The sequence below is a fragment of the Acipenser ruthenus genome, chromosome 17 (genome assembly GCF_902713425.1).
Source record: "Acipenser ruthenus chromosome 17, fAciRut3.2 maternal haplotype, whole genome shotgun sequence".
In the NCBI taxonomy this organism is placed as follows: Eukaryota; Metazoa; Chordata; class Actinopteri; order Acipenseriformes; family Acipenseridae; genus Acipenser; species Acipenser ruthenus.
The window spans coordinates 14,892,936-14,920,733 of NC_081205.1; the positions used below are offsets into that span (position 1 = coordinate 14,892,936).

Below are 27,798 nucleotides of genomic sequence, written 5' to 3' on the forward strand. Positions count from 1 at the left end.
ACGGATGGGCTGGTGGAACGTTTTAACCAAACATTGAAGCAAATGTTGAAACGGTTTGTGAGTCAGGAGCAGAAACATTGGGCTACCCTTCTTCCTTACCTACTCTTCGCAGTGAGAGAGGTGCCTCAGAGCTCAACGGGATTTTCCCCCTTCGAGCTATTATATGGCCGGCAGCCACGGGGCACCCTCGACCTGTTGAAAGAAGGTTGGGAAGAACACAAGGGCTCCTCTAAAAATGTAGTGCAGCATGTGCTCCTACTGCGTGATCGCCTTGATTTAATTGGTCGACTGGCTCAGGACAATCTCAGATCGGCTCAACATCGGCAACAGCGGCATTACAATACCAATGCACGAATTCGAACCTTTCGGCCAGGAGATAAAGTAATGCTGCTTCTTCCGTCATTGGAATCGAAACTGTGTGCTAAATGGCAGGGGCCATATGAGGTGATACGGGCCATAGGATTAGTGAATTATGAAATTAGACAGCCCGATCGCCGAAATAAAACAGAAATCTATCATGTCAATTTGTTAAAGCCCTGGAAGGCAAGGGAGGTCTTATTCATAGCCCCAGGCGAGATGGAGGATGACTTAGGACCCTGTATAGAGACCCCTAGCCCCAGCCAGATTTCAATGGGGAAACAGTTACTTCCAGATCAGCAAGTGGAATTGTGTAAGTTGATTGGGAAATTTGGGGATGTGTTTTCTGACGTGCCCGGCAGAACTAACCTTACCAAATATGCTGTTATTACTCCGCCAGGGGTCACTGTTCGGGAGAGGCCCTACCGGATCCCAGAAAGCCGGCGGAGTGGCGTCCAGAACGAGGTGAGGCCGATGCTTGAACTTGGGGTCATTGAGCCTTCCAGAAGTGAATGGTGCAGTCCTATTGTTATAGTGGCCAAGAAGGACGGCACTAATCGCTTCTGTGTCGATTTTCGAAAGGTCAATGCTATCGCCAAGTTCGACGCCTAACCCATGCCTCGGATCGACGAACTTCTCGACCGACTGGGGACGGTCGGGTTTATCTCAACTTTGGACCTGACAAAGGGATATTGGCAGATCCCTTTAACCCGCGATTCATGTGAAAAAACGGCATTTTCAACTCCGGATGGTCTGTTCCATTTTAAAACCATGCCGTTTGGGCTACATGGTGCGCCCGCCGCCTTTCAGAGACTGATGGACGAGGTGTTACATCCCCATCGTGAGTATGCAGCAGCTTATATTGACGATGTGGTGATATATAGCTCCACCTGGAGAGAGCATGTAATTCGACTTACAGCCGTCCTTCAGTCTCTGAGGGCTGCCCGGCTGACAGCCAACCTAAAAAAATGTGCGTTTGCGAAATCTGAAACTCAGTACTTAGGATTTATCATGGGAAACGGACAGGTGAAACCCGTAGCCACCAAAGTCCAGGCTTTGGTGGACGCGGCGGTCCCCAAAACTAAATCCCAGGTGAGGTCACTGTTAGGATTGGCCGGTTATTACCGCCGTTTTATCCCCGAGTATGCCACCGTGGTCGATCCTCTGGTGAACCTCACTAAGAAAAGTGCGCCAAATTTAGTCAAATGGTCAGAAGAGTGTCAGGGAGCGTTTGAGACCATTAAGCGCAAACTGTGCCAGGCTCCTGCGCTAATATTACCAGACTTTAGCAAGAGATTCCTCCTCCATACTGACGCGTCAGAGGTTGGTTTGGGGGCGGTCTTGTCCCAGATGGTTAACGGGGTGGAGCACCCCATTCTTTACATCAGCAAAAAAATGCTTCCTAGGGAGCGCAATTACTCGGTTGTAGAGAAGGAGTGCTTGGCCATTAAATGGGCGACTCACTCCCTCAGATATTACTTACTGGGACATTCATTTGATCTAGTCACAGACCACGCCCCACTCAGATGGTTAAGCACTATGAAGGATAGCAATGCCCGGATAACTCGGTGGTATTTGGCATTGCAGCCTTACATGTATCGTATGGTACATCGTGCAGGGAAAGATCACCAAAATGCGGATTATTTTTCCCGGGAGGGGGGAGTAATGGGGTTGGTAGGTTTGGCCGAGTGTTCCTTTGGCTCCACTCTGAGCGGTGGGATATGTGATAAAGAGAGAGTGAATTCTTGTTTTAGATCTCCCTTCCGACCGGTGAGGGCACTGGGGAGGAGGAGCAGGCAGAGCCGCGGTGTGCAACGTCACAGACCCGGTCGGGAAGCGCAGTGGCAATCACGCATTGGCTGACGGCGGTTGCCCTCGCTGACCAATGGGGATGGGACGGGGCGTACAAAAGGGGGCGTGGCCCGGAGTTCTGTTCCTTCTGGCAAGATACAGTGTGTGTGAGAGGGAGAGAGAGAAACAGAGATACAGAGATACAAACAGGGAATTAAAGAGGGAGACGGGGAGCAAGGAAGGAGGTGGTTGTGATTACCTGCTAACCCCTGTGTCTTTTTGTGTATTTTTATAGAGCACTAACGGGACGCTCCGGGAATACGTCGGAGGAGCGCGAACCCGGAAGTGCTGGATTTTTACCCCGTTGTTTTCATTCCTGGATTAAAGGGACGGATTGACTTTATTTTTGTGTTTCTCCTCGTTTGGGACTGCAACCCCTCGTTATTGTTATTTTGTCAGGTTACACATTGCTGTGTACCCTGACTCCCCTTTATTTTGTTTATTCTCCTTGACTTTTGGTGCCCATCTGACATTGGTTTTACGTACAATAAAACCGGGGGCTTGTTAAGGAAAACCTGACTCGTTGTCATTTCTTTACACCACACCATCGGTCAATTCTGCCACAGGCGATCAAAAACGTGATGTGTCAAAGACAACTTCTGTGTCGATCCCCTGTCTTTTACAATGGTTCCACAAATGGGGGCCCACAAATCTGTTTGGTGCCAGGCCCACAAAAGCCAGGTTAATCCGGCCCTGACTCTGGTAGTGGTAGTTAGAGCTCTGGACTTGTGACGGCTGGTTTTAAGTTATGTAATGGCTGTTTGTGTAAAATATTTGTATGACTCTATAGTACTTTGACCAAAAATAACAACAACAATAATAATAATAATGTGATGTTCCCACCTCTGAACGTTAGATCTCCTTTGAACGTTTTCACCGTTTCTCACTCAATTCTAATATTCTTTTGTCAGTATAAATCGACGATAGGAAGTAGTACAGTACTTCAGGCGGGGGAAACCGGTCACTGAGGTCCCGGTGCTGCCTAGCGCACAGGCCGGGTCACTATAGATGCAAATACACAGCCACTATGCTATAATAAAAAGCTATGCTATGGCAGGTAGGCTGATACTTGGCCGAGCTGACTGTCCAGTTAAAGTGACGAGAAAAAAAGAAAAAAAAAAACATACAGCCAGCTATCCCGGTTTAGCTACACATTTAATGTCATCATAAAAACAGGTACTTGGATTTTTGCTGTGCTGGCATTAAAACATTCTACATGAAAAAAAAAAAGATTTATCAAAACGTATTGCAGCTAAACATTACATTGCGCAGGGGGAAAAACAACAATATACATGATAAATTCACTTAACATTGATTCTTACCAAGAGTTGGCTTCTTTAGAAAGAAATGTGTAATTGGTTGTTTTTTTCTCAGTTTCATGTTAGTGCTGCACTGTAAACCAGAGTACAGAGTAACTTGGGAAACTGACTAATGAGAAACGTCTTTGTGGCGCGAATTATACATACCGCAGTGTCTGTACAGTCCGAGATAACAGTAATGTGGAGAAATTAACCCGTAGAGTACCCCCGTGTAAAACTCTACTTTCGCTTCCACCGACTGGCACAGACACAAGGAACGTTCAGGTAAGGACTTTTTATTTACAATATTTACACAGAAGTTATCACTTCCTTTATGTTGCGTACAGCCCTGTACGGGTCACTAACTGGCTCACTTCTTCGCCCCTCACTAACTGTTTGCACGTCCTTTCCTCTGGAGCACTCCCACCACTCAGGTAAGCAGGGAACCGGCGCCCTCTGCTGGAATCTCTCTGCAACACAGGTCAGGATGACAGACTCCCTCTGCTGGAATCTTGTTGTAACACAGGTAAGAACACAAGGTCAGGATCACGCAGACTCCCTCTGCTGGGATCTGGCTGTAACACAGACAAGAACAGAGAGACTCCCCTTTCCCTGTTGGAGTATCTCTGAACACAGGTGATTTATAAGAACAACGTGGACACCCACTGCTGGAGTATCGCTGCAAGACTGGGAAGGATCCACAAGAATGAAATAGAATTATATCCAGGTTGTGGGGTGAACCCCTGCAACCAATGTCCCAGTGCTTCACAGAAATACGGGGTGTCTCAGAGTTCAAACACAATATTCTTGTTTGTTTACACCACCTGTGGAAACTGTTATTCCTGTCTGTATAATAAAAGCCATATCCAAAACTCCAGACTGTTGCCTCCGTTCTTACTGTTACAGATCGCTAATCGTGCTGCGCCTTCATGCGCGCTTCCCTCTGAGTTCCAAAATAAACATACTTCCACATACACCCGCGGCAGTTGTGACAGTTCCCAATCGTCACGGAAACTGCGGGATTATTTTAAAGTTGTTACCGTTTAACAGCGTCTCGAGTCCAATACTTCTTAAAAACAAAAGAAACCCTAACAAAACAAAAGACTACCTCACCAAGAGGATAAACGCTCACGGTAAAACAAAATACAGCTGTTGCTCAACCGAAATCAAACGTTCACTTTACCTTCCAGTAAACACGTATTGCACTTTCAGTTCTTTGCGCCCTGTCAGCAGTATACTCCCCACGATCACCCCCGTTGTCCCGCTCCACTTCCCTTTATACCCAGAAACCCCGCCTTCCCAATTAATGCTAGGGTTCCTGGGTTGTATAGATTCTCAACTGGCGTCGCCATTTCTTAAAGGCGACGCCGCCCTTTCTACAATATATATATATATATATATATATATATATATATATATATATATATATATATATATATATATATTGTAAAATAGCGGGTTATGAGAAACAGCAGGGAGGGGGTTAAAACCTCCCTGCGAGAGAATGTTCCTTTGTTTGTTTGTGTTGCTTTATTGTTTTGTTAATTGTTTAATTGTTTTATTATTAATTATCATCCGCACCTAGGCGTTATTGGAAATTAGGCCCAGGTGCGGAATTTAAAAAGAGAGCAGGCAGTCTGCTCAGGGCTGCTGAGTGGAAGGAGGCAGAAGAGGTGCTCTGCTTCCGAGCAGTCATTGCTGAAGTAAGTGCGGTGTTAAGCCTGTGTGGTTTTTTGAGAAACAGCAGGGAGGGGGTTAAAACCTCCCTGCGAGAGAATGTTCCTTTGTTTGTTTGTGTTGCTTTATTGTTTTGTTAATTGTTTAATTGTTTTATTATTAATTATCATCCGCACCTGGGCGTTATTGGAAATTAGGCCCAGGTGCGGAGTTTAAAAAGAGAGCAGGCAGTCTGCTCAGGGCTGCTGAGTGGAAGGAGGCAGAAGAGGTGCTCTGCTTCCGAGCAGTCATTGCTGAAGTAAGTGCGGTGTTAAGCCTGTGTGGTTTTTGCTTTGTGGTGTCAGGTAAACGGCTTAGCCGTCCTGCAAGTTAGTCAGGGAAATACCTGTTCAGTTGAGTCAGTGCTCCAAGCGGAGTTAGGTGTTTATTTTGTGTGTTTTGTTTTATTTTGTCTTTATTAAAAATATAGCGCAACCGCGCTGAAAAATCCATTTCTGTGTGTGCTGGGTCGTATTTTTAAAGGGGCAACGAACCCGAGTGGGTCCAATCGTTTACAATATATATATATATATATATATACCTACAAATTTTACACTCTTAAAAAAATAAAGTGGATACTTTAAAAAAAAAAAAAAATTATCTTCTTTTTTTCGTCTTCACAATTACGAATTGAGCCGATTTTTACAGCCTCCACTGCCGCAATGGACGCTACGCGCCTGTAGTTGCCTAGGAACCAATACATAGATAGCTGAAGTGATCTGTTCTTTTTGTGAATGGTTAGGAAATAACCTAAAAGGAGTCCCTGTATGTAATAACCGTGAGTGTTCTGTTAGTCTGTCTTGTAAACGTTGTTTGTTTGTCTAAAAGATTATTAACATGATCCGGGGCTGCAGCCGCAGGCCAGCATTAAACCCAGACACCAGCACTTCACTTTCCACTGAGAACTGTCTTTTCACCACAAGCACTTAAATCACGCACCGTAGGAACTGTGTCTTTGTGTTTTGTGTGGGTGATAAAACTGGATTTTTTGTTTGCGGGTCAAACCCGTGGGATTTTACAAAACCGAAGTGATACACACCGCTGTAGTCACTTCCAGAATTATTATTTACAGGTGGACATTGTAGTAATTTATCAATAAACACCCTTGCACCTGTTAGTAATTGTCTGTGTGATTTGTACCTGCACTGCACTCATCTGTATCCACTCACCACTTTGCCACAGGGCCCTTTGTTTTTTTCAATATTTCATGTTTTTTTTTATGTATGAGTCACAAAGCGAAAAAATAAATGTCTAGCCTAAATAAAGTACAAAACATTCATGCGGTCTCCTAAGTTTAATATCTTTGGTGTTATTGTAAATAAAAATAAAACAAACTGAAAATCTAAAACCTAAAACCTACAAAACATGTGACCAATACTGAAGTACTGCAGAACTACAACTTAGATCAATCTGTTCGCTAGAAAGAAAGTTTCAAAGCAGCTACACCCACATCCAGCATACAAAGGGTTAAACTAGTTTGAGTCAGTTGAGGAATCTGTCTTGATGTTTACAGGGAAGTTTCAGGCGTGTCAGTATAAATAATGGCCAAGATAGAGTGTACTGCGACCAGGGGGCAGGGACATCTCTCAGTGCAGAGAGAACTTTGCTATAAAACTATCAATATTGAAACTTAAGGGTCCATTTAGTTCCTCTGTTGTCCTGTGACAAGCCCTATTCTACAGGGTGAATGTGTCTTGGAACTCGTAGCTCCTCTCTGGCTGGGGTAGGCTGTAAAGCACACATTCCATAAGGTTGTGTTCTGAAGGAACAGCTTCATTCTACCCGATCGGCAGCAAACAGTGACCTTTGGCTAGCTGATAAGAGATAAGGGCAAGCTTAGCACAGCCTGTCTGCTCAGTTGAGAGAATGTGAGTGTAGGGCAGGAATTACCATCTCCTACATCTACATCTGTCAGACAGTGTCAATGAAATATAGAGGTAAGTGACGCTTTATAAGATACAATATGAAACAACATCTATGAAATGAGTGTCTCTTATATATATATTGATTTTTGGTCCACTTTGTGGTCGTATTGCCAGCTATCCAATACCTGGGGGTGGGGCGGGGGTCAGTGCGTTTTAAATATAAGGTCTAAGGAGCTGAGTCAAATAGATTCACACAGATGAAGGCATCATACAAAAAGCTGATGCTTTGTTTGATCTCCAAATTTATAATTGAGTGTTTGAATGGCTTAGGGCCATATTTTCAAAGCGTTTCCGTCGGTCTTTAATGAATTTATTTTAAAGAAGAAAAACACCTGTTCATTTTACAGAACTAGAATCAAACTGGTATTATAATTGAAGGTCTCTTCAGAACTCTCAGTTCTGTAACTTTTTCAAAAAATAAGTTATTTAAAATGCATATGTGTAAAGAATATAATCTATAGATCATTGTTATTTCATGAAAACACAGTTTAGCATGACTAAAACACATTCTGTAATCTGCAAACGTTTCAGAGCAGAGTGCATTCAATATGCAGGAAACTAGAAACTGTAATTAGAAGATTCCGTGTGGGTCTGTCTCAAACAAACATTGTGTTGCTAACAACAGCAGAGTTATTTATGACAGACTGCCTGGCTCTCTGCTGCTGGGCTGCATGACTGGAGTACATGTGTGCACTGGGAAACTGTTAGGTTTGCACTATAGACTGGCTCGTTATAAAGATTCAGCATTGAGGTTTGAGGGATGGGGCACAGTGCAATGATTGGCTCGTTCTAAAGATTCAGCATTTGGGTTTGAGGGATGGGGCACAGTGCAATGATTGGATCGTTCTAAAGATTCAGCATTGGGGTTTGAGGGATGGGGCACAGTGCAATGATTGGCTCGTTCTAAAGATTCAGCATTGGTGTTTGAGGGATGGGGCACAGTGCAATGATTGGGTTGTTCTAAAGATTCAGCATTGGGGTTTGAGGGATGGGGCACAGTGCAATGATTGGATCGTTCTAAAGATTCAGCATTGGGGTTTGAGGGATGGGCCACAGTGCAATGATTGGATCGTTCTAAAGATTCAGTATTGGGGTCCGAGGGATGGGGTACAGTGCAATGATAGACTGGCTCGTTCTAAAGGTTCAGCATAAGGGTCCGAGGGATGGAGCACAGTGCAATGAAGGGACATGTTGCTGTGGTTTACATTTTTTAATTTTGGTCATCTTTTAGTTTGATTATCTGAATGTTAAGATATCACTTTGTGTTAATGGTTTGTTAATGCAACTATTTCTAAAAAGATATTATTATCTGCAAAATGTGACCTATACTCAAATCTAACCCCATTTCACTGATATGATTGAGTTCCCTAAGAAAGCATCTGATGTTTGATAGTTTTATCTGACCCATTATTTATTAGTTCATACATAGGATACTAAATATTAACCAATACGTGAACACAACTTGTTAACATACTTGTTAGTAAGCTAAAAAAAAAAATAAAAAAAAAGTTGGGTGTACCATGATAAAAGCATAGCAAAGCATAGTAAATTATAGTAAAATCCATGTTTAACCATAGTACATTTTACTAAGATAGCATAATCACTGTGCAGATTTACCATGGTAACCTTACAAGGGGTTAGCATATTTTGTAGTGTACACAGTATCGGTATAAAGTAGTCGAAGTCTGTAACTGTCTCCTTAATTAATGGGTCACATTGTGTTTTCATCTGCATGTGTGAGTCTTCTGAAAACTCCTGGGAAAAGCTGTGAGTTTCCACTGAGACAAGGCACCAGAATATACAACTGGAATATTGAAGAAGGGAACTATGAAAAAGTCCTAGGAGTTTATGTTGACTCAGAAATGTCTTCATCTAGACAACGTGGGGAAGCTATTAAAAAGGCCAACAAGATGCTTGGATATATTGTGAGAAGTGTTGAATTTAAATCAAGGGAAGTAATGTTAAAACTTTACACCTAGAATATTGTGTTCAGTTCTGGTCACCTCGTAACAAAAAGGATATTGCTGCTCTAGAAAGAGTGCAAAGAAGAGCAACCAGAATTATCCCGGGTTTAAAAGGCATGTCGTATGCAGACAGGCTAAAAGAATTGAATCTATTCAGTCTTGAACAAAGAAGACTACGCGGCGATCTGATTCAAACATTCAAAATCCTAAAAGGTATAGACAATGTCGACCCAGGGGACTTCTTTGACCTGAAAAAAGAAAAAAGGACCAGGGGTCATAAATGGAGATTAGATAAAGGGGCATTCAGAACAGAAAATAGGAGGCACTTTTTTACACAGAGAATTGTGAGGGTCTGGAACCAACTCCCCAGTAATGTTGTTGAAGCTGAAACCCTGGGATCCTTCAAGAAGCTGCTTGATGAGATTCTGGGATCAATAAGCTACTAACAACAAAACGAGCAAGATGGGCTGAATGGCCTCCTCTCATTGTAAACTTTCTTATGTTCTTATGTTCTTATACAGCTGTATATAATACGTTTGGTGTATTTATTTGTTATAATACAAGGTCACATAATTAATAAGGGTCAAGTGGGTCTAAATGAATTGCTTGTACAATCTTGTGTTTCACTGACTTCTCTGAGGTCATTTCCTGCTAAATGTATCTCTGTTTACGAATGCTTGCTTTATTCTTGTCTTTTTTCCAGAAAGCTCGCTCTGCTGGGCGGGGAGGTGGACTTGCTACTGTTTTCCGTAGTGAACTTAGAATCAAACAGGAAACTGTTGAAGGTTATTCATCTTTTCAAGTTTTAACCTTGACATTAAACCTGTTCATATTGTAATTACTTATTGACCGTGCTATTTCTGACTGAATTTGGGGATCTGCTATCTATACTGACAGTCAAATATGATCAGATTCTTTTATTGGGTGATTTTAACCTTCATGTTGACATTGATTAAGTAACTCTTTGGAATGTTTGAGGCTACTGGATTCCTTAGATTATATCCTGCGTGTCAAAGGTTCTATGCATAATCGTGGCCATACTTTAGGTCTGGTAATTTCTCGTGGTTTAGCTGTTAAAAACGTCATAATCCTAGATCTTACTATTTGTGATCATCTTGCCATTCTTTATGAGGTGAATCCGCCAGTAACTACAAAGACTGTGGACCGTACATTTAAATCCCAGGTAATTAATTCAACTGCTGTTAAGCTTTCTGATGTATTGAGCTCATTACCACTCTCTGAGTCCTTGTCAGTAGATGAGCTGGTTAGTAGAACCTTGGTGTATTTCGGGGGCCTGGAGCCAGGTCTACTCCCCTGTGTCATCCCACCAAAATATCTGTCAGTCAACCTTTAATTACCTCAGTCACCCTATTTAAACTGTAGCCAGCTTCCTAATTCTCATCTTGCTTTTCAGTTTGCGGTTACCACGCAGACTTGCAGACCCAATCTTAAAACAAACCTTTTTATTTTCAATCAGTTTAAAATGACTATTCAACCGAGGCAGCTTTCGTTTTCATCTGACTCAGATGAAGAATTTTTCTCTCCTTCTGGCTGTCTTTCTTCAACAAATAATCCACCGAAACAATTTTCAAACAAATCCGCCCGTCCTGCTTCCCCTCCATCTGACAATGCTGCTGCTTCAACCTATGCATATCCAGCTGTGCCCACTGTCATTCCTCTTCGCCGCTCTAAATGCATCAAACCTGAGGATGATTCTCCAGCGCAACTTTTTATTGGCCCATCAACAAACTCCTGAATGCTCTAATCAAAAAAGGATTGCCCATTGAAGCAGGGAGCAACCGGGCTGCTTTGTTTCATATTGCAATTCCATATAAGCTGGGCCTGTTTTTTCCTCTCAAAGTCATTCAAACCCAAATCCAAGCTTGTCATTTCACTCTCTGCCCCTGCATTGCAAGCTTCACTCGCTCATGATCCAGCTAATACAAACCCTCAGTTTTCAATTTCATCTGATACTTCCTCCGATTTGCGTTATCAGATTTTCAACAATATCAAGCAACTCATTCATCCTCTTTCAACCTCCATATCTACAGTATCTGATTGCCTGGATGTGCTATATAGCAGGATCACTCACTTGGAACCGACAGCTATTACTTCATCAGTAGCACCAGCAGCAACGCTCGTCTCTCCCACTGCTCCAGCAATGCCCACACCTGCTCCTGAGCTGCCAATCTTCACTCTAACGATCGTGTCTAGTTAAGGATCCTCTTCTGCTTCAGTAGTTCAGCGTTACTCTCTCTCTCCTCAGTTGAGACGTAATATTATTTATTGCAACATAAGACTGTAGAGATGTGTCTGTTACTCTTAAATCGCGGGATCCTCGGCTGTGTGAAAATCTTATTCTTGGAAAATTTGTGCTTGCATTTTCTGTTTTTCACGATGTCCTTTGTGAAGCTTATGCTCACCAATGACAGGAACTGAACTCATATTTACTTAACATTGTTACTCTCTCAGTCAGATATGGCGGTACCATTTTTCATGAGTATCATAAAGCTTTTTCAGCCAAAGCAGCTTCTCGGTTAGCATTGGACAATACACGGATTGACTGGGCTCAACCTGATCATGAACTTTAATAGATTCTTCAGTGGTCTCCATGCTAACGCTTACAGAGTTTGTGCTTCCACTGCCCATTCTACCTCTCTGTGTCCAAAAGCAGCCTCCTCTTCAGTCGCCTCATCAGCATCAAATTATTCTTCCCCTCCTCTCGACAACACTCCCTTTTTTAGGAATTATGTGTCAGTAGTTCCTCCTATCCATTCTTTAGCTCCGCCTGCTTTTTCAAAGAGCAATGGAAGACTCATTATTCCGGTGGCAGACAGCTATGCAATAATTTCAATTCCTCATTCTGCATTTCCAAAGAATGCAGTTTTTTTACATAGGTGCAGATTCTATGGCGATGCTCATTCACGTTTCGGCTGCCTTCTTTCATCTAAATGACATTCATCATTACTAATCGCCTCTACCCCCATCAACATCCCGGCTCCATCAGAAGCTCTTCAATATCACCCTGATTGTTTTTTTTGTTAATGATGTAATTTCTGGCCTTACTAATGGTTTTTCTACTGGTTTAAAATCCATCCCTTCTTTCTCTATTACTTGTAAAAACCTCTAAACTGCTATAAAAGAACCAGAAGTCGTCGATTCGCTCATCAATCTCATCAATTCCGAGATCTCAACGGGATTCATGGAGGGTCTGTTTTCAGCCCCTCCCTTCCCTCAATTCCACATCAATCCTATCAGAGAAGCTACAAGGGCAGCAGTGTGGAGTAGTGGTTAGGCCGCTGGACTCTTGACCACAGGGTCGTGGGTTCATTCCTGCTGCTGTACCCTTGAGCAAGGTACTTTGCCTAGATTGCTCCAGTAAAAACCCAACTGTATAAATGGTTAACCCTTTGCGGTCCTATGTCGGACCTGGTCCGACATCGCAATTTTCCCTTTCCGGTCCAATGTTGGACCCTGTCCGACATCATCAAAAAGACACAAAAAACAGGTCTCTAGTCATTTTTTCTCCGGAAAAAGCTGAGAAAACCATTCAATGGCCGAGTGAGACCGATAGGAGTCGAGAGAAGCCGAAAAAAGGGCGTATCTCATGAATACTGATAGACCCGACACCACATAGATAACACAGACATAAACAAACAAGATAGCTGCTTCCGCATCCGGTGCGCGAAGAACATCACAGACATTTGCAGAGCTTTTTTTTAGATGTTATAGTAATAAAATAACGACTTGGATCACATTATTGAGGAGTTTGGTGATAAAACGAGTGATCAAGAGATGATTTATCGGTGTGTACTATTAAGAGGCATTTGAAAAATATAGCGAACAAGGGGTGGGGCTGGGCTGGAGATGCAGTACTGAGTGTCCTGTTGATATGCAGTGCCTTTTAAACCTGTTTTACTGTGAAAAAAAATACTTTTAAACAGTGCGTCTAAAATTATCTGCGCGTGTGAAAATAAATTGGACCTTACGCGCATTTAATAAATGGACTGCAAAGGGTTAAGAGCTAGTATGCTTGAGGAGGAAAATACTATTTTTGTGTTTATTAATTTTTTTATTTAGTAGTTAGTAAATTAGTATTTTTGTGTTCATCACCTGCAACATTAAGGCACATTTTGACAGGATGTAAGGTGGCTCTAGCCAAGGACGGTTTACCTGGCGCCATGACCAGGTGCTGCGATGTTTGGCCTTAGCATTGGAAGACAAGCGTAACATGACCAATAAGTTACCACCTATTCCATCAAACATTACACACAAAAGACAACATTTCTCCGTCCAGGAGAGCAACCACCAAGAAAAGGTGTTAAAACCAGATTGCCCAGATTGCTGCTAGAGACTGGAAAATGCTGGCAGATGTTGGTCAACGGCTTATTTTTCCACCTGAGATTGCCACCACTAACCTTCAACCAGATATTGTCTTGTGGTCTGGATCAGCACGCCTTGTTCACCTGGTAGAGTTAACAGTGCCATGGGAGGATGCTGTAGATGAGGCGTATGAGAGGAAGAAACTGCGGTATGCTCAACTAGCCACTGAAGCAGAACAACGAGGATGGAGAGTCCGGGTTTACCCAGTGGAGGTGGGTTGTCGAGGATTTGTGGCACTCTCTACAACCCGGTTTCTCAAAGACGTCGGATTCAGTGGCCAAGAGTTGCGTCGCACAGTGAAGAACTTATCTGAAGCAGCAGAGAGGAGCAGCAACTGGCTGTGGTTGAGACGGAAAGATTCTGGCTGGGGATCTCAAGCACAATAGAAAAAAAGAAACGCTGATGTACAGGTAAGTAAGTTGGGCTGAGTTGAGTGGGGGACGGAGGGGGGTGATTCTGGGACGCCAGAATCACCGTCGAGCCCTCTTGAGGTGTCGTGGGCTAGTCGACGAAACACCGAGGATGAAGACCCCAGAGATGTACCCTACTTAGCTCAATCCAGATGGTTGTCATGCTGATGCGCTGGGGAGACCGCACCGTGGTTGATCCCCGGAGCCAGCATCGTAGCCACTGTGTGTGCTGATGCACTAGGGAGGCAAAATAAGCTGATCCCTGGAGCCAGCATTACACTTCAGCCATCAACACCTGACAGAAGGATATCTACATCATCATATGGAAGGAAGCGCAAATGGATGGAGACACCTATGGATCACATTAGTTTACTGTAAAGCTACGTCTTAGTTGGTGCTTATCTTGGCGAGAGTCGAGTTCAGATCAGCATGAAGTTTTAACATCTACTCTCGTGTAATGGAAATCATGTAAATAGCTTCAATAAACATGTTCTTATTACTTTTGACTATCCTCTTCAGATAGACATATGTAACCCAGGCTAGATCAGTCAAAGAGTTTGTTAAATATATAAAACATATACATGGTTGAAAAATAGTTAAATAATGAGTTTATAAAGTCTATCTGTTATTTCAAATAGTCAGCGCAGTTATGGTGATAGAGATAAGTCAGCGCCACCTAGTGATCAGCTACTTTGTTTTTATTCCAATTGCTGACAATACATAGTTGAGCACCAGATAGTGCTGCTACTTACTACAATAAAGGGTTAAACATGTCTGTGGAACCAGAAATGAAGAGCAGCTCATAAATTCATGGAGTTAAAATAAAAACCATCTTTGAAAAATTGCAAAAAGAGCCTCTCGGAACAATTGCAAACTTCATAAAACTTGAAGGGATCAGTAAATAAATAATGAAAATGTATTTTTGAAGCCATTAATAGCAAGGTATACACCTATGAAATATATATGCAATATGTTGCTCTAAGCTATATATATTTTTTAATAAATTAGAATGATTTATTCAGACAGATGTTAAAACCAAAGGAAAAAGAGGTGTTCATGTATAACTATAATATATTGTAATGCATTTCTACTGTAACTTTGACTGTAAGATGCAATCATTGAAAGGGCCTCAGCATTCATATACAGTATCCAGGGAACTGCTTGTCCTATTTTGATGAAGGACCTTCTTTAGCACACATTATTGAGTGTATCATAACCTGTGCATATGGAGACTAGCTGTTTGTACATTTCACCATGAATTTAGATAACTTAATCCAACTGTAATGAAATAGTTCATGAGAGTATCAGAATCTGGGCATATTATCTATATTATATATGGAGGGGCCGCAGTGTACACACTGTGTAGGTCCTGGTGGTGCAGTTCTGGATGGACAGTGGCCTAGTGGTTTGTGTTGTTCTCAACGTGTTGTTCTTATTAATTAAGATGCCAAGCTGAAGCAGGGCGGTTTCCTCTGAGCTCGATTGTAAACAACACGCTGCCATGGAAACAGTGAAAATGAGTGAGTGTTCCGAGGAGGACCTGGACCCCTCTGATCACATGACTGGGGCGGGGCACGGCCGGAGGAACATTCCCATGCGCCGGGACTCACGCTTCTACCACTCAGTCCGGAGACGGAGGAGCAACAAGACTGGACCAGCAACAGAGCCTGCTGACAGTGAGAGAGCTGCCACTCATACATTCCAGTTCTGACTTGATAGTGTCCAATCAGGGCTGTCCAACGGCTGGCTTTCAAGCCCCATACAGTATGTCTCACTGACCTCCTCTTTGAAGCACTCTACTTTGAATCTGTGGTCTTGTGTAGAAAGCAAGTGAGGTCGTGGTTTTGTTTTCCTGTGGATCTTTCAGATCTCCCCGGTACCGGGACGGCTCTTTCAGATCTCCCCGGTACCGGGATGGCTCTTTCAGATCTCCCCGTTACCGGGACGGCTCTTTCAGATCTCCCCGGTACCGGGACGGCTCTTTCCGATCTCCCCGGTACCGGGATGGCTCTTTCAGATCTCCCTGGTAACCGGCATGGTCTCAGCCAAAAGGTTGGACAGCTCTGATATACATTTTACTAATATTTCATTTTCTACCTGTTTATGAGTGATTGTGTTTATGAGTGATTGTATTTATGAGTGATTCTGTTTGAGTGATTGTATTTATGAGTGATTCTGTGTTTGTGTGTGATTCCGTGTTTATGAGTGATTGTATTTATGAGTGATTCTGTGTTTATGAGTGATTCTGTGTTTGAGTGATTGCATTTATGAGTGATTGTGTGTTTATGAGTGATTGTATTTATGATTCTGTGTTTTTGAGTGATTGTATTTATAAGTGATTCTGTGTTTATGAGTGATTGTATTTATAAGTGATTCTGTGTTTGAGTGATTGTGTTTATGAGTGATTGTGTGTTTGAGTGATTGTGTTTATGATTGATTGTATTTATGAGTGATTGTGTGTTTGAGTGATTGTATTTATGAGCGATTGTGTATTTATGAGTGATTCTGTGTTTGAGTAATTCTGTGTTTATGAGTGATTGTATTTATAAGTGATTCTGTGTTTGAGTGATTGTATTTGAGTGATTCTGTGTTTATTAGTGATTGTATTTATGAGTGATTCTCTGTTTATGAGTGATTCTGTTTATGGATGATTCTCTGTTTATGTGTCTAAATTTTATCACTTAGTAGTTTCCTTTTAGTTTTCTCAAATTGAAAGCTGTTTTGGCCCTTTAAAAAATACGAGTTAATTTAAAAAAAAAAGTTAACTCTTATTGGCAAAAAGTTCTCGCATTTTGTCTTGTTTTGCTGTTGATTATTTAGCTTTCACTTTTGCTTTGACTCAAATGAAGCCCCTTTTTCATGCCCATGCTGTTTTTTTCTGTAAGTCTCCAATTTAAGGGGAAAATAGCAATCATGCTCTGATCACAAATTCTCAGGTAGACAAAACAGAAGGTTGTGCTGCAGTGTGCACATACTGTGCTGCGGGCCACTGTTACAATCCCAGTGTGCACATACTGTGCTGCGGGCCGCTGTTACCCTCCAGTGTGCACATACTGTGCTGCGGGCCGCTGTTACCCTCCAGTGAGCACATACTGTGCTGCGGGCCGCTGTTACAATCCCAGTGTGCACATACTGTGCTGCGGGCCGCTGTTACCCTCCAGTGAGCACATACTGTGCTGCGGGCCGCTGTTACAATCCCAGTGTGCACATACTGTGCTGCGGGCCGCTGTTACCCTCCAGTGTGCACATACTGTGCTGCGGGCCGCTGTTACAATCCCAGTGTGCACATACTGTGCTGCGGGCCGCTGTTACCCTCCAGTGAGCACATACTGTGCTGCGGGCCGCTGTTACAATCCCAGTGTGCACATACTGTGCTGCGGGCCGCTGTTACCCTCCAGTGTGCACATACTGTGCTGCGGGCCGCTGTTACCCTCCAGTGAGCACATACTGTGCTGCGGGCCGCTGTTACCCTCCAGTGTGCACATACTGTGCTGCGGGCCGCTGTTACCCTCCAGTGAGCACATACTGTGCTGCAGGCTGCCGTTACCCTACAGTGAGCACATGAGGGGAGGCTCCTCAAGAGAGACAAGGGAGGCGGTGCCTCCCCAATAAATCTGAAATTAAAATTCACTTTTATATAAATTATATTATATATAATTTGTATTATAATTGTGTTCTGTTCATATATAATATATAATTAAGCCACACAATCAAGTGTATTTTTTGTAATATCTTAAATTTTATAGCTGTTTATAATATACAGAGAGAGACACACATAAAAAAAATAAACTGTGTTTTAACACTATTCAGATAGCCGGAGGCACTGGCTCCATTGGTTTTCCCAATCTGCAATAGACTTCAATACAAACTAATGTTCTATTATGCATGCTCTGTTGGAGTTAGTGAAGAGAGTATATTCAAAGTTGATAGTAGACATCTTTGCCCGTATTAAAGCGATTTAATGTAATAAAAGTCTGTATGCGAGGTGAATATTACTCAATTTAATTTTGGAAGAAGGTAGGAAACACTATTTAATTTTCGTATATTCAAATGATAGGGAATTCTGCGGCGCCAATGACGCAGTGTAAATGGCTGAGGCCGGGAATGTGGCAGATCGGTTGCTAAAGTCTCCCTTTGGTACTTTAGAATATACTGAGAGTTTGTATAAAATCCCAGGGTAGACCTCAGCCTCAAATAAAAATAAACATAGAAGAAGAAAATACTGGGAAGAAAAGTACTACTAGATCATTTCATTGTCACTGGCATGATAGAGTGGATTGGCAGACTGGCAGACAGGTAATGTGACTACAAACTGCCTGTATTGTTAGCCTTGTTTACTTTTCTGTATTTCTGCTAGTACTTGGACAAAACACGGATATAATTACATAAATTTTGATCGAGTAGTAAAACGACATTCCAAAGCAAAAGACCACATCAATGCCGAAGTGAAACTGAACTTGAAGCTACTAGGACAAATTCGCTTTCAGCATGTTATACAGCAGTCATATTGAGAAGTCTAGTGTATTTGCAGGAATGTCAAAAACAAATCAGAATGACTTGAGTTCTTCTATCTCATTATCTGTGCTTGAGATGAAAAGGAAGTGAATACTGCCCCCTTTTTTGCAAGGCAGATAGATGAATCAACTGGCATTGCCTGTCATTCTCAGCTTTCTATAATCGTGCGGTATGTGGAATCAGGAAATATACAAGAGCTTTTTCTGGGTAACCAGTTGGCGAGATGCACAGTCAGTTTTCAAGCTCGTTAGCACAACAATGGCAGAGTATGATTTTGAAGAGAAACTGGTTGCTCAAACATATGACGGAGCTACAGCGATGGCTTCTGAATTAAACAGGCTACAAGCCAAAGTATGAGAAGTGGCTTCAAGTGCTGTCTTTATACACTGTGTGCATCGTCTAAACCTCATGTTAGCCAAGGAGCAAAATGCATTACACAGGCCAGGGTATTCTTTGCAACACTAGGAAGATTCACATAGTTTTTTTTTTCCAAATCCACCAAGGGTAGCTTTGTTGGAAGAAACTGGTTGTCCTCCGCTGCCAAAAAATGCTCCAACTCGCTGGAACTACAGTTCAAGGATTGTCAGCACGATCGCCAATAATCACGACAAACTTGTTGAGACTTTCTCACGCATTGTCAACTCGGAGGGCATGGATGATGATTCCATCAGAGGTGCAAGTGGGTTCATTCGAACTCTCGAAGATTTCGAATTCACGTTCCTGCTTTTCACATTCAGCCAGGTTTTTTTCTGATATGGATACAGTATTTGATATTCTTCAGCAAAAGACTATGGATGTTGTGTTCTGCAAAAACAGAATCGATAGGACCGATTTTTTGACACTGAACGTTTGAAAACAGAGCTGCAAATTTTCTATTCGGACACTGAGTTGCAAGGTGACAGAGGCAAAATTTCAGATTTGCTGCGGTACTTCAAGGGCAGTGGTCTTGACAAAGCTATGCACCAGCTGTACAAGCTGATGTGTTTAATTGCAACAATCGGAGCAACGTCTGCCGGTGTGGAAAGAAGCTTCTTCTGTCTCAAAAGGTTAAAGAGCTATACAAGAAACACGATGGCACAAAAAATGCCTTAGAAAAATGGCAATTCTATCCATTGAAAAGGGAATTGTGAAGACTCTGGAAAAGAACCCTTGCTGGTACGACCAGGTCATTGACCATTTCACAACCCAGAAAGAGAGAAGTGCAGACTTTATCTATTGAGACGGAAAGATTCTGGCTGGGGATCTCAAGCACAATAGAAAGAAAGAAACGCTGATGTACAGGTAAGTAAGCTGGGCTGAGTTGAGTGGGGGACAGAGGGGGGTGATGCTGGGATGCCAGAATCACCGTTGAGCCCTCTTGAGGTGTCGTGGGCTAGTCGACGAAACACTGAGGATGGAAGGTGCCCACTTGAAAACCCCAGAGATGTACCCTACTTAGCTCAATCCAGATGGTTGTCATGCTGATGCGCTGGGGAGGCCGCACTGTGGTTGATCCCCGGAGCCAGCATCGCAGCCGTTGTGTGTGCTGATGTGCCAGGGAGGCAAAATAAGCTGATCCCAGGAGCCAGCATTACACTTCAGCCATTAACACCAGACAGAAGGATATCTACATCATCATATGGAAGGAAACGTAAATGGATGGAGACACATATGGATCACATTAGTTTACTGTAAAGCTACATCTTAGTTGGTGCTCATCTTGGCGAGAGCCGAGTTCAAATCAGCATGAAGTTTTAACATCTACTCTCGTGTAATGGAAATCAAGTACTCTATTTTAAAACTTGCCCTTTACTGTTAAATTATCAATCATAATAACGTCTGTTTATTTAGCACACAAAAATGCCTATTTATGTCTGTAACAGGGGGGATCTGGACTGACTATCTGACACATGCGTGAGACTGCAGGTAGAGGGCAGCAGTCTCGTAGGGTCCGCCTGTCGTTAATGGTGATGACACGGAGAGGTGGGGAAGAGGGGAAATGTGCTTTCCCTCTCTCTGAGTGGCTGAGAGGCGGGCCTTGGGAGATTGCTCGGCCCATAAGAGCTGCGCTTGGTTGTGCACTCGGGTGGCCGTGTTTGGGAACTCAGTGACACTGACGGAAGACGTCAGTGTTCAAACAAGAGCGAGGCAAGCCTGACTGGGGAAAACAGCCTGCCTTAAAATAATTTAAAAAGAAACAAATACAAATAATTAATCACGTACCTGAGGGGACGTGTTTAGTTATGCAGGGAACCCCGGCCATCCCAGTGTATAGGGTAACTGAACGTAGGACGGAGGACCGTTCTGACCAGCTTAGCGGCAGTGGGGGCACTGCGTGAGCAGCACTTTTGTTTGTAGTTTTATAGTGTGTTTATTTTATCGTTTTCTTTCGCCTTTGGTTTTCATTATTATTTACAAGCACTTGTACGTGCAGTTGCCTCTGTACCTGTACTGGTAACACCATAGTTCTGGTTACTGTTGTCAGTATCCAGACCACGGAAAACAGTGCCCTCTACTGGCCCCCTACAGTGCGCCTGAGCAGTGTTACAAATAAAGTTCTGTCTCCTTGTGTCAGTGAATTGCCCACCACCCTTCCACAATGCCTATGATACTGAGTTGAGAAAAAACATACTGTTAAAATGTTTTTATTTCTATACTTCTGGGTATTGCTGTATGATCGTTATGTGCACATTGTAGCCGATATCATATGGGGCTCCATTTGACCTGCTTACACACTGTGATAGATTCCACAAGGTGCTGGAAGGTGTCTTCTAGGTTGTTAAACCAGTCATTAACATTTCAGAGCGGTAGGCAGAGGATTGGGAATGCGTCATTCTAGTTCATTCCAAACATGCTCAATGGAGATCTGCGGATTGCTGGGGGGTTGTGACAGGATTGAAACGAGTCCCTGTTGTAATTTGTCCCTCCCAACCACCGGCAGCGCTGTGTAAGGCTGACAGTGATTGTGTCAGAAGGCTGAACTCTGACCAGACCAGAAGTTCTGGGTCGGGCGGCCATCAGGATGGAACCATGCAGCCGCCGAGTCCCATCATTGCAATCAGCTGTGCTGTGCTCCTCGATTGGCTGACTTGGGGCAGTGTGCTGATTGCAGGGGCGGGACTTGGCAGTATTTAGGCAGCGTGGTTTTGCCATTCAGTCTCCCTGTCCTGAAATGAAAACACAGCAGAGACGCGCTGTGCTTTGTTGTTTAGCTTTTACAAACCTGCTGTAATTCACAGAATCCTGAAGCTTTGGAAAACCCTGGTGGATTACTGTGGTGAAAAAACCCAGGACTGGTCTTTATTCCTTGGAAGGGAGCCAAGAGGCGGTGAGTGGAAACCCACTGCAGCAGCACGGAAAAATCCTGTGCTTCGTTGTTGTTTTTGTAACCACAATGTTTTTGTTTACTCGTGTTATTTGAAACCTGAGTTTACCATTGCTGGTATTCCAGTAGTTTTCTTGTTTTCTGCAATACTGGACTGTTTATTTTCGTTGTGTGTTAAAATAAAATCCTGCCCAGATACCATTGTTGGTCACTTCCGGCTTCTGTGCACTGTCATTTCTGGTCCTTCCCTAAGCTCTGCCCACTACCCTCCCACAAGGTGGTGTCAGAGTGGGATGAGCATGGACCGGTACACCCTGCAAGCCGTCCTGGAGGATCAGGAGAGACACCGTGATGATATAGAGCAGCGTCGGGAAGAACGGGACACTCAGAGGGATGCTGAGCATTCAGCCCACATAACTGTGATGGCCGATAGCGGCCACGTTTCTGGCCATTCAGAACCTGGTAGTGGCCCAGGCCTAAGCCCAGATCCCGGTCGTAGCAGCTGGACAAGCTCCGCCGACGTCCAAAATCTGGCTGCAAAAGATGACCTTCCTAGGGCCTTCCTGACCATGTTTGAGCAGGTGGCTACAGTGTCATGGTGGCCTGCCAGATGTTGGGTGGCACATCTTGCCGCCTGTATGACTGGTGAGGCGCAGGTGGCATACTGGGCCCTGAGCAACGTGGCAGTGGAGGATTACCCCCAGATGAAAATAGCTATCCTCTGGCGCCTCAATATCACTGCTGGTGTTTCCGGACCTACAAGCGGCTGGAGGGAACCCGGCCCCGCAACTTTGGGACCATTTGACCCGCTGGCTGCATCCCACTGAACGGACCACTCAACAAATCATGGAGTCTGTGGGGGTGAACCAGTTCCTGGTGGTGTTAGAACCGGAGACTCGAGCCTGGGTCGCTCGCCACAGCCCCAAGACGATGGACAAGGCCGTTGAGCTTGCGGAGGCCTTTGAGGACGCACTGCTTTGGGTGGACCCCAGTCCAGCCCCAGTGGTCCAGTGAAGCATCGCCCTTCGCCAGCGCTCCCAAAGACCGCAGTGAGGCCTTCAGTTTTCCACGTCCCTTTGATCGCCTCGCCTCCAAAGTGGAGCCCAATGTTAGCTCCCAGCTGGGCCAGAGAGAATCCCTGGACCCCCCCTAGTGGTGGACCAAGGGACAAGCAGCCTTCTCCCACAGCGCCACCGCTTTCCCCTACCTGCTTCCGGTGCCGCGAAGTGGGACACATCGCAAGATTCTGTCCCGCCGTAATGGAGTATGATGTGGCCTTGCAATGTCTGGCCACAGAAAGTGGTGAGTACAAGGAAGGGGTCAGGAGGGGCCTTGCATTATTAATGTAGTTGTTGGTAATATGAATACCCACGCATTAGTGGACTCAGGGCGCAGTCACACTATAATTCGGTCTGTTCTCTTGGAGGGTACGTCCTGGCGGCCACAGGGGTCTGTGACTATCTCGTGTATCTTACTACTAAAGTTAGAATGACTGTGGAAAGTCAGATGTGCCCCTAGTCATGGCCATCGCCAAAAAGGTGCCGTACCCAGTACATTTGGGTCGAGATTGACCTTACTATACAGAAGTTAGGGTCAATGTGGCTTGGCTACCCTTTGTAGAAGGGGTAGTCGCAATGGGGGATCCAATTGGCCGGATCTTCCCGTTGCAAGCCGACATATTTACTTCCAGGTTCCGGCCCTGTAAAAACTAAAAGTGTGTGGAGGGCCGAGAAAATGAGACAAGGCTGGGGATTGGTGGGAGAATCTGCATAGCGCAATTCTGGGACCGTGGTGTGGACCTAGAGTGGGAGCAAAGTAACGACCCCACTCTGGTGCACATCCGGGGGCGGGTTCGGTCTGTCGAGGGGAAGGAAGTTGAAGGCTGCGGGCCGCTCACATTTCCTCACTTCATCGTGATGGGGCATTTGCTGTACAGGGTATCCCAAACCCCGGGCGCAGGACAGCCTGTAACCCAATTATTAGTTCTGGGGTGTTTCTGCTGGGAGGTCATGCAGTTGGCACATGGCACATGATATTCCCTTTTCTGGCCACCTTTTCAGTATGAAGCAGTGTGTCCCAATTGACAGAGAGTAGCGCCGGGGGGGGGGGGGGGGGGGGGGTTCGCCCGCTGGTCCCACTGCCCCCACTGCCCCCGATTTGTACTCCCTTCGACCGCATAGCAATAGACATAATGGTGGATTATACTACTCGATATCCAGAGGCGGTGCCACTGCGCTCCACTAGTGCCGTCGCATTGCTAAAGAACTAGTTAAGATTATTGCTAGAGTAGGGGTGCCCAAAGAGATTCTGATGGATCAGGGAACCAACTTCATGTCCGACACCCTCAAAGAAGTGTACAAAATTTTGAAAATCCATCCCATCAGGACCTCTGTGTACCATTCGCAGACAGATGGCCTGGTGGAAAGGTTCAATCAGACCCTGAAGCAGATGCTGAGCTGATTTGTGAACCAGGAGCAAAAACATTGGGCAAAATTCCTCCCCTTCCTGATGTTCGCAGTGAGAGAGGTGCCACAGAGTTCAACGGGGTTCTCCACATTTGAGCTGCTGTATGGGAGACAACCCCGAGACATTCTCGATCTCGTGGGAGAACCAAACTTCTACTTCAAAAAATGTAGTCAAATACATACTACTACTACGGATTGCCTAGAATTAGTTGGTCGTTTGGCTCAAGAGAACCTGCGCAATGCTCAGCATTAGCAGTAGCAGTACAGTAAAGCACGAATTTGGGTTGCATGGGGCCCCAGCTACCTTCCAGAGACCGATGGACAGGGTGTTATGTCCCCATCATCAGTATGTGGCAGCGTTTATTGATTACGTGGTTATTTTTAGCTCTACCTGGAAGGAGCACCTTGATAGATTGGTGGCTCTCCTGCAGTCTCTGAGGGAGGCGGGGCTAACAGTCAACAAACAACAGACCCAATATCATGGGTAATGGTCAGGTGAAACCAGTGGCTTTTGGGGCTGACAGGCTATTATTGCCGTTTTATCCCTGAGTTTTCTACCATTGGTAGCCCCTTGATTGACCTCACTAAGAAAAGCACCCCAAACTCTGTAAAATAGTCAGATGAGTGTCAGGGTGTTTGACACAATAAAGCGGATACTTTGCCAAGCCCCTGCGCTTTTGTCACCGGATTTCGACAGGGAACTCATCCTCCAGACAGACGTCTCGGATGTCAGTCTGGGGGCTGTCTTGTCCCAGTAGAACACTCCGTCCTATACACTGCATGAAAATGGCTCAAAGGAAGCGCAACTACTCCGTTATTGAGGAGTGCCTGGACATTAAATGGGCCACAAACTCTCTTCGATATTGTCTCCTGGGGTGGTCCTTCACTCGTCACAGATCACGCTCCTCTTAAGTGGCTAAACACGATGAGGGACATGAACGTCCGGATTACTCAGTGGAGTCTGGCGCTGTAACCCTATAACTTCACTGTTAAACATCGTTCGGGGAAGGAGCACCAAAATGCTGATTTTTTTTCGAGGGGGGTCAATTGGGGAGTTAAGGTTGACAGAGTGTGGGGGGGGATGTGTGACAGGATTGAAAGGAGTCCCTGTTGTATTTTGCCCTCCCGACCACTAGCAGCACTGTGTAGGACTGACCGTGATTGGGTCAGGCTGAACTCTGACCAGACTGGAAGTTCTGGGTCAGGCGGCCATCTTGCCCCAAGGTGGAACCATGCGGCCGTCGAGTCCCATCATTGCAATCAGCTGTGCTGTGCTCATCGATTGGCTGACGTGGGGCAGCGTGCTGATTGCATGGGTGGGACTTGGCAGTATTTAGGCAGCGTGGTTTTGCCATTCGGTCTCCCTGTCCTGAACTGAAAACAGGGAAGAGAAGCGCTGTGCTTTGTTGTTTTGCTTTTACAAACCTGTTGTAATTCACAGAATCCTGAAGCTTTGGAAAACCCTGGTGGATTACTGCAGTGGAAAAACCCAGGAGTAGTCTTTATTCCTCGGAAGGGAGCCAAGAGGCAGTGAGAGGAAACCCACTGCAGTAGCACGGAGAGACCCTGTGCTTCCTTTATTGTTGTTTTTGTAACCAAGATGTTTTTGTTTACTCATGTTATTTGAAACCTGAGTTTACCATTGCTGATATTCCAGGTAGTTTTCTTGTTTGCTTTCTGCAATACTGGACTGTTTATTTTCATTGTGTGTTAACCCTTAACAGTCCATTTATTCAACATGTCTCAGGCGCGTCAGGTCCAATCTATTTTCACATGCACTGTTTAAAAAACTTTTTTTCGGCTTTTCTCAGCTCCTATCGGTCTCACTTGGCCATTGAATGGTTTTCTCTGCTTTTTCCGGAGAAAAAATGACTAGAGACCTGTGCTTTACATCTTTTTGATGATGTCAGACAGGGTCCAACATTGGACCGGAAAGGGAAAATTGTAATGTCAGACCTGGTCCGACATAGGACCGCAAAGGGTTGAAATTAAATCCTGCCCAGATACCATTGTTGGTACAGGGCTCCAGGACTAAAAGTCACTTCCTGCTCTGTGTGCTGTCATTTCTGGTCCTTCCCTAAGCTCCGCCCTCTAACCTCCCACAGGGGGCCATGGAAGATGCCTGAAGCTTCAGTCCTGCTCCTCATGATCCCGTCTTGGTGGAGGGGTGCATTATCGTATTAAAAGTAGTTGTCGCTATTAGAGCAGAATTGCAGCATGTTGGGTGGACTTGATCCTCAACAATGCTTAAGTAAACTCAGGCAACTTAGTTTGAATACATTTAAAAACTTCTAGTCAAAATGTTTGTTACTGAATTTAAGTTTTTAGTTCCTAAGGGATGTTGCAAAACATTATCAACATCATTTGTTTCTCTAATTTAGTACATTGCCAAATCCATGTTCTAATAAAGTGGCCAAACAATGCGGCTCCTGAACTCACCTTGAGAAAGCTCTCTGGTGTACACTGGAGGCGTGATGCAGTCTTATCAGAGCTACAAATCAAACACCAGACAAACACACACAATGCTCAACCTGCCTGTCTGACAGTCTGAGAGCAGACCCTCACCTCCTGCACAGCCCCTCCCCCCCCTCCTTCTGCACAGCCCCTCACCTCTCTGTCCTCTCCTGTGTGTTAACAGACCGAGACTGCAAAGAGGACGTGATGAATTCAACTTCAGAGAGAAACTCGGACAGCTCTCCCTGCTGGAGATCCCCAGTGCCTCAGAAACCCGCCCTGTCCCCACTCCTCCTGGGGTAAGAGTCTCATTGCCCACAGAGCTGGAATATCATTTCTTCAAGGGTTTCATGGTTGTAATTTTACAGTTCACTTTATCATACATCTGTTATTTGCCTTTACATAACTACACTCTGCTGTGCTTTTCCAATGTTACACAGGATATGGGAATATAGGTATATTTATGTATTGAGGTCATGCTTTATTTCAAGCTCACTATCCTGTTACCAGCTGTGTTTGTTAATGGTTAGTATATAATAAACTATTTATAAAGCTGATCATATAATATGGGTTTAAATTTTAAAGCACCATATACTGTGATATATTTCTGCAAGTGAGATCTGGATATGAGTTATTCTATTTTTAAACAAATAATAAGAGATGTGCAAAATCTAAATTAGTACTAATAGGGATTTTTAAAGCAATCCCAAGCAGGTATGCTAATTGATCAATTGCTGGGTTTACATGCACCTGAAAATCGATTCTACAGTCATGACTGTGTGACGTTGTCACGCAGATACGTTGTGAAACAGCAAAAGGACGTCCTTTTGGCAGCGCGACTTTAATGGCAGGGTCAATCGCTTTCTCATGATAAAAATAGCTATAAAACCCATGTAAACCTGAGCAGGAATTGTGCTTGTGGCTCACAAGATTTCAGCAAGTCCCTAGTGGAAGTTCTTCTGACTTAATCTCAGAAAGGCTGTACAAAACACACACGTACACACAAAAGTATATAAAATATAATTTCTACTAAGTACAAGTTTTACTACTTAGAATTTATATTTGTGTGTGTGTGTTTGTGGAACATCTAAAAGTTACATTTCATTAACACTAGAACCGCCTTTTACAATACATGTTTTTATTATGAATATTCTAT

At 44.1% G+C, this 27,798-nt stretch overlaps 1 protein-coding gene across 2 annotated transcripts in view; it reads left to right on the forward strand.

Annotated features, from left to right (window-relative positions):
* Positions 1-6,866: 6,866 nt before the first annotated feature.
* ngef (neuronal guanine nucleotide exchange factor) overlaps positions 6,867-27,798 on the forward strand; it is a 70,888-nt gene continuing 49,956 nt past the window's right edge. The window contains exons 1-3 of one of the 2 annotated variants that reach the window (XM_058990010.1): positions 6,867-7,159; positions 15,349-15,580; positions 26,827-26,941. In XM_058990010.1, the coding sequence (XP_058845993.1) occupies positions 15,406-15,580; positions 26,827-26,941 (290 nt within the window). In that variant the 5' untranslated portion in view covers positions 6,867-7,159; positions 15,349-15,405. The remainder of the gene's footprint in view (positions 7,160-15,348; positions 15,581-26,826; positions 26,942-27,798) is intronic. The other variant, XM_058990011.1, reaches the window with a different exon arrangement.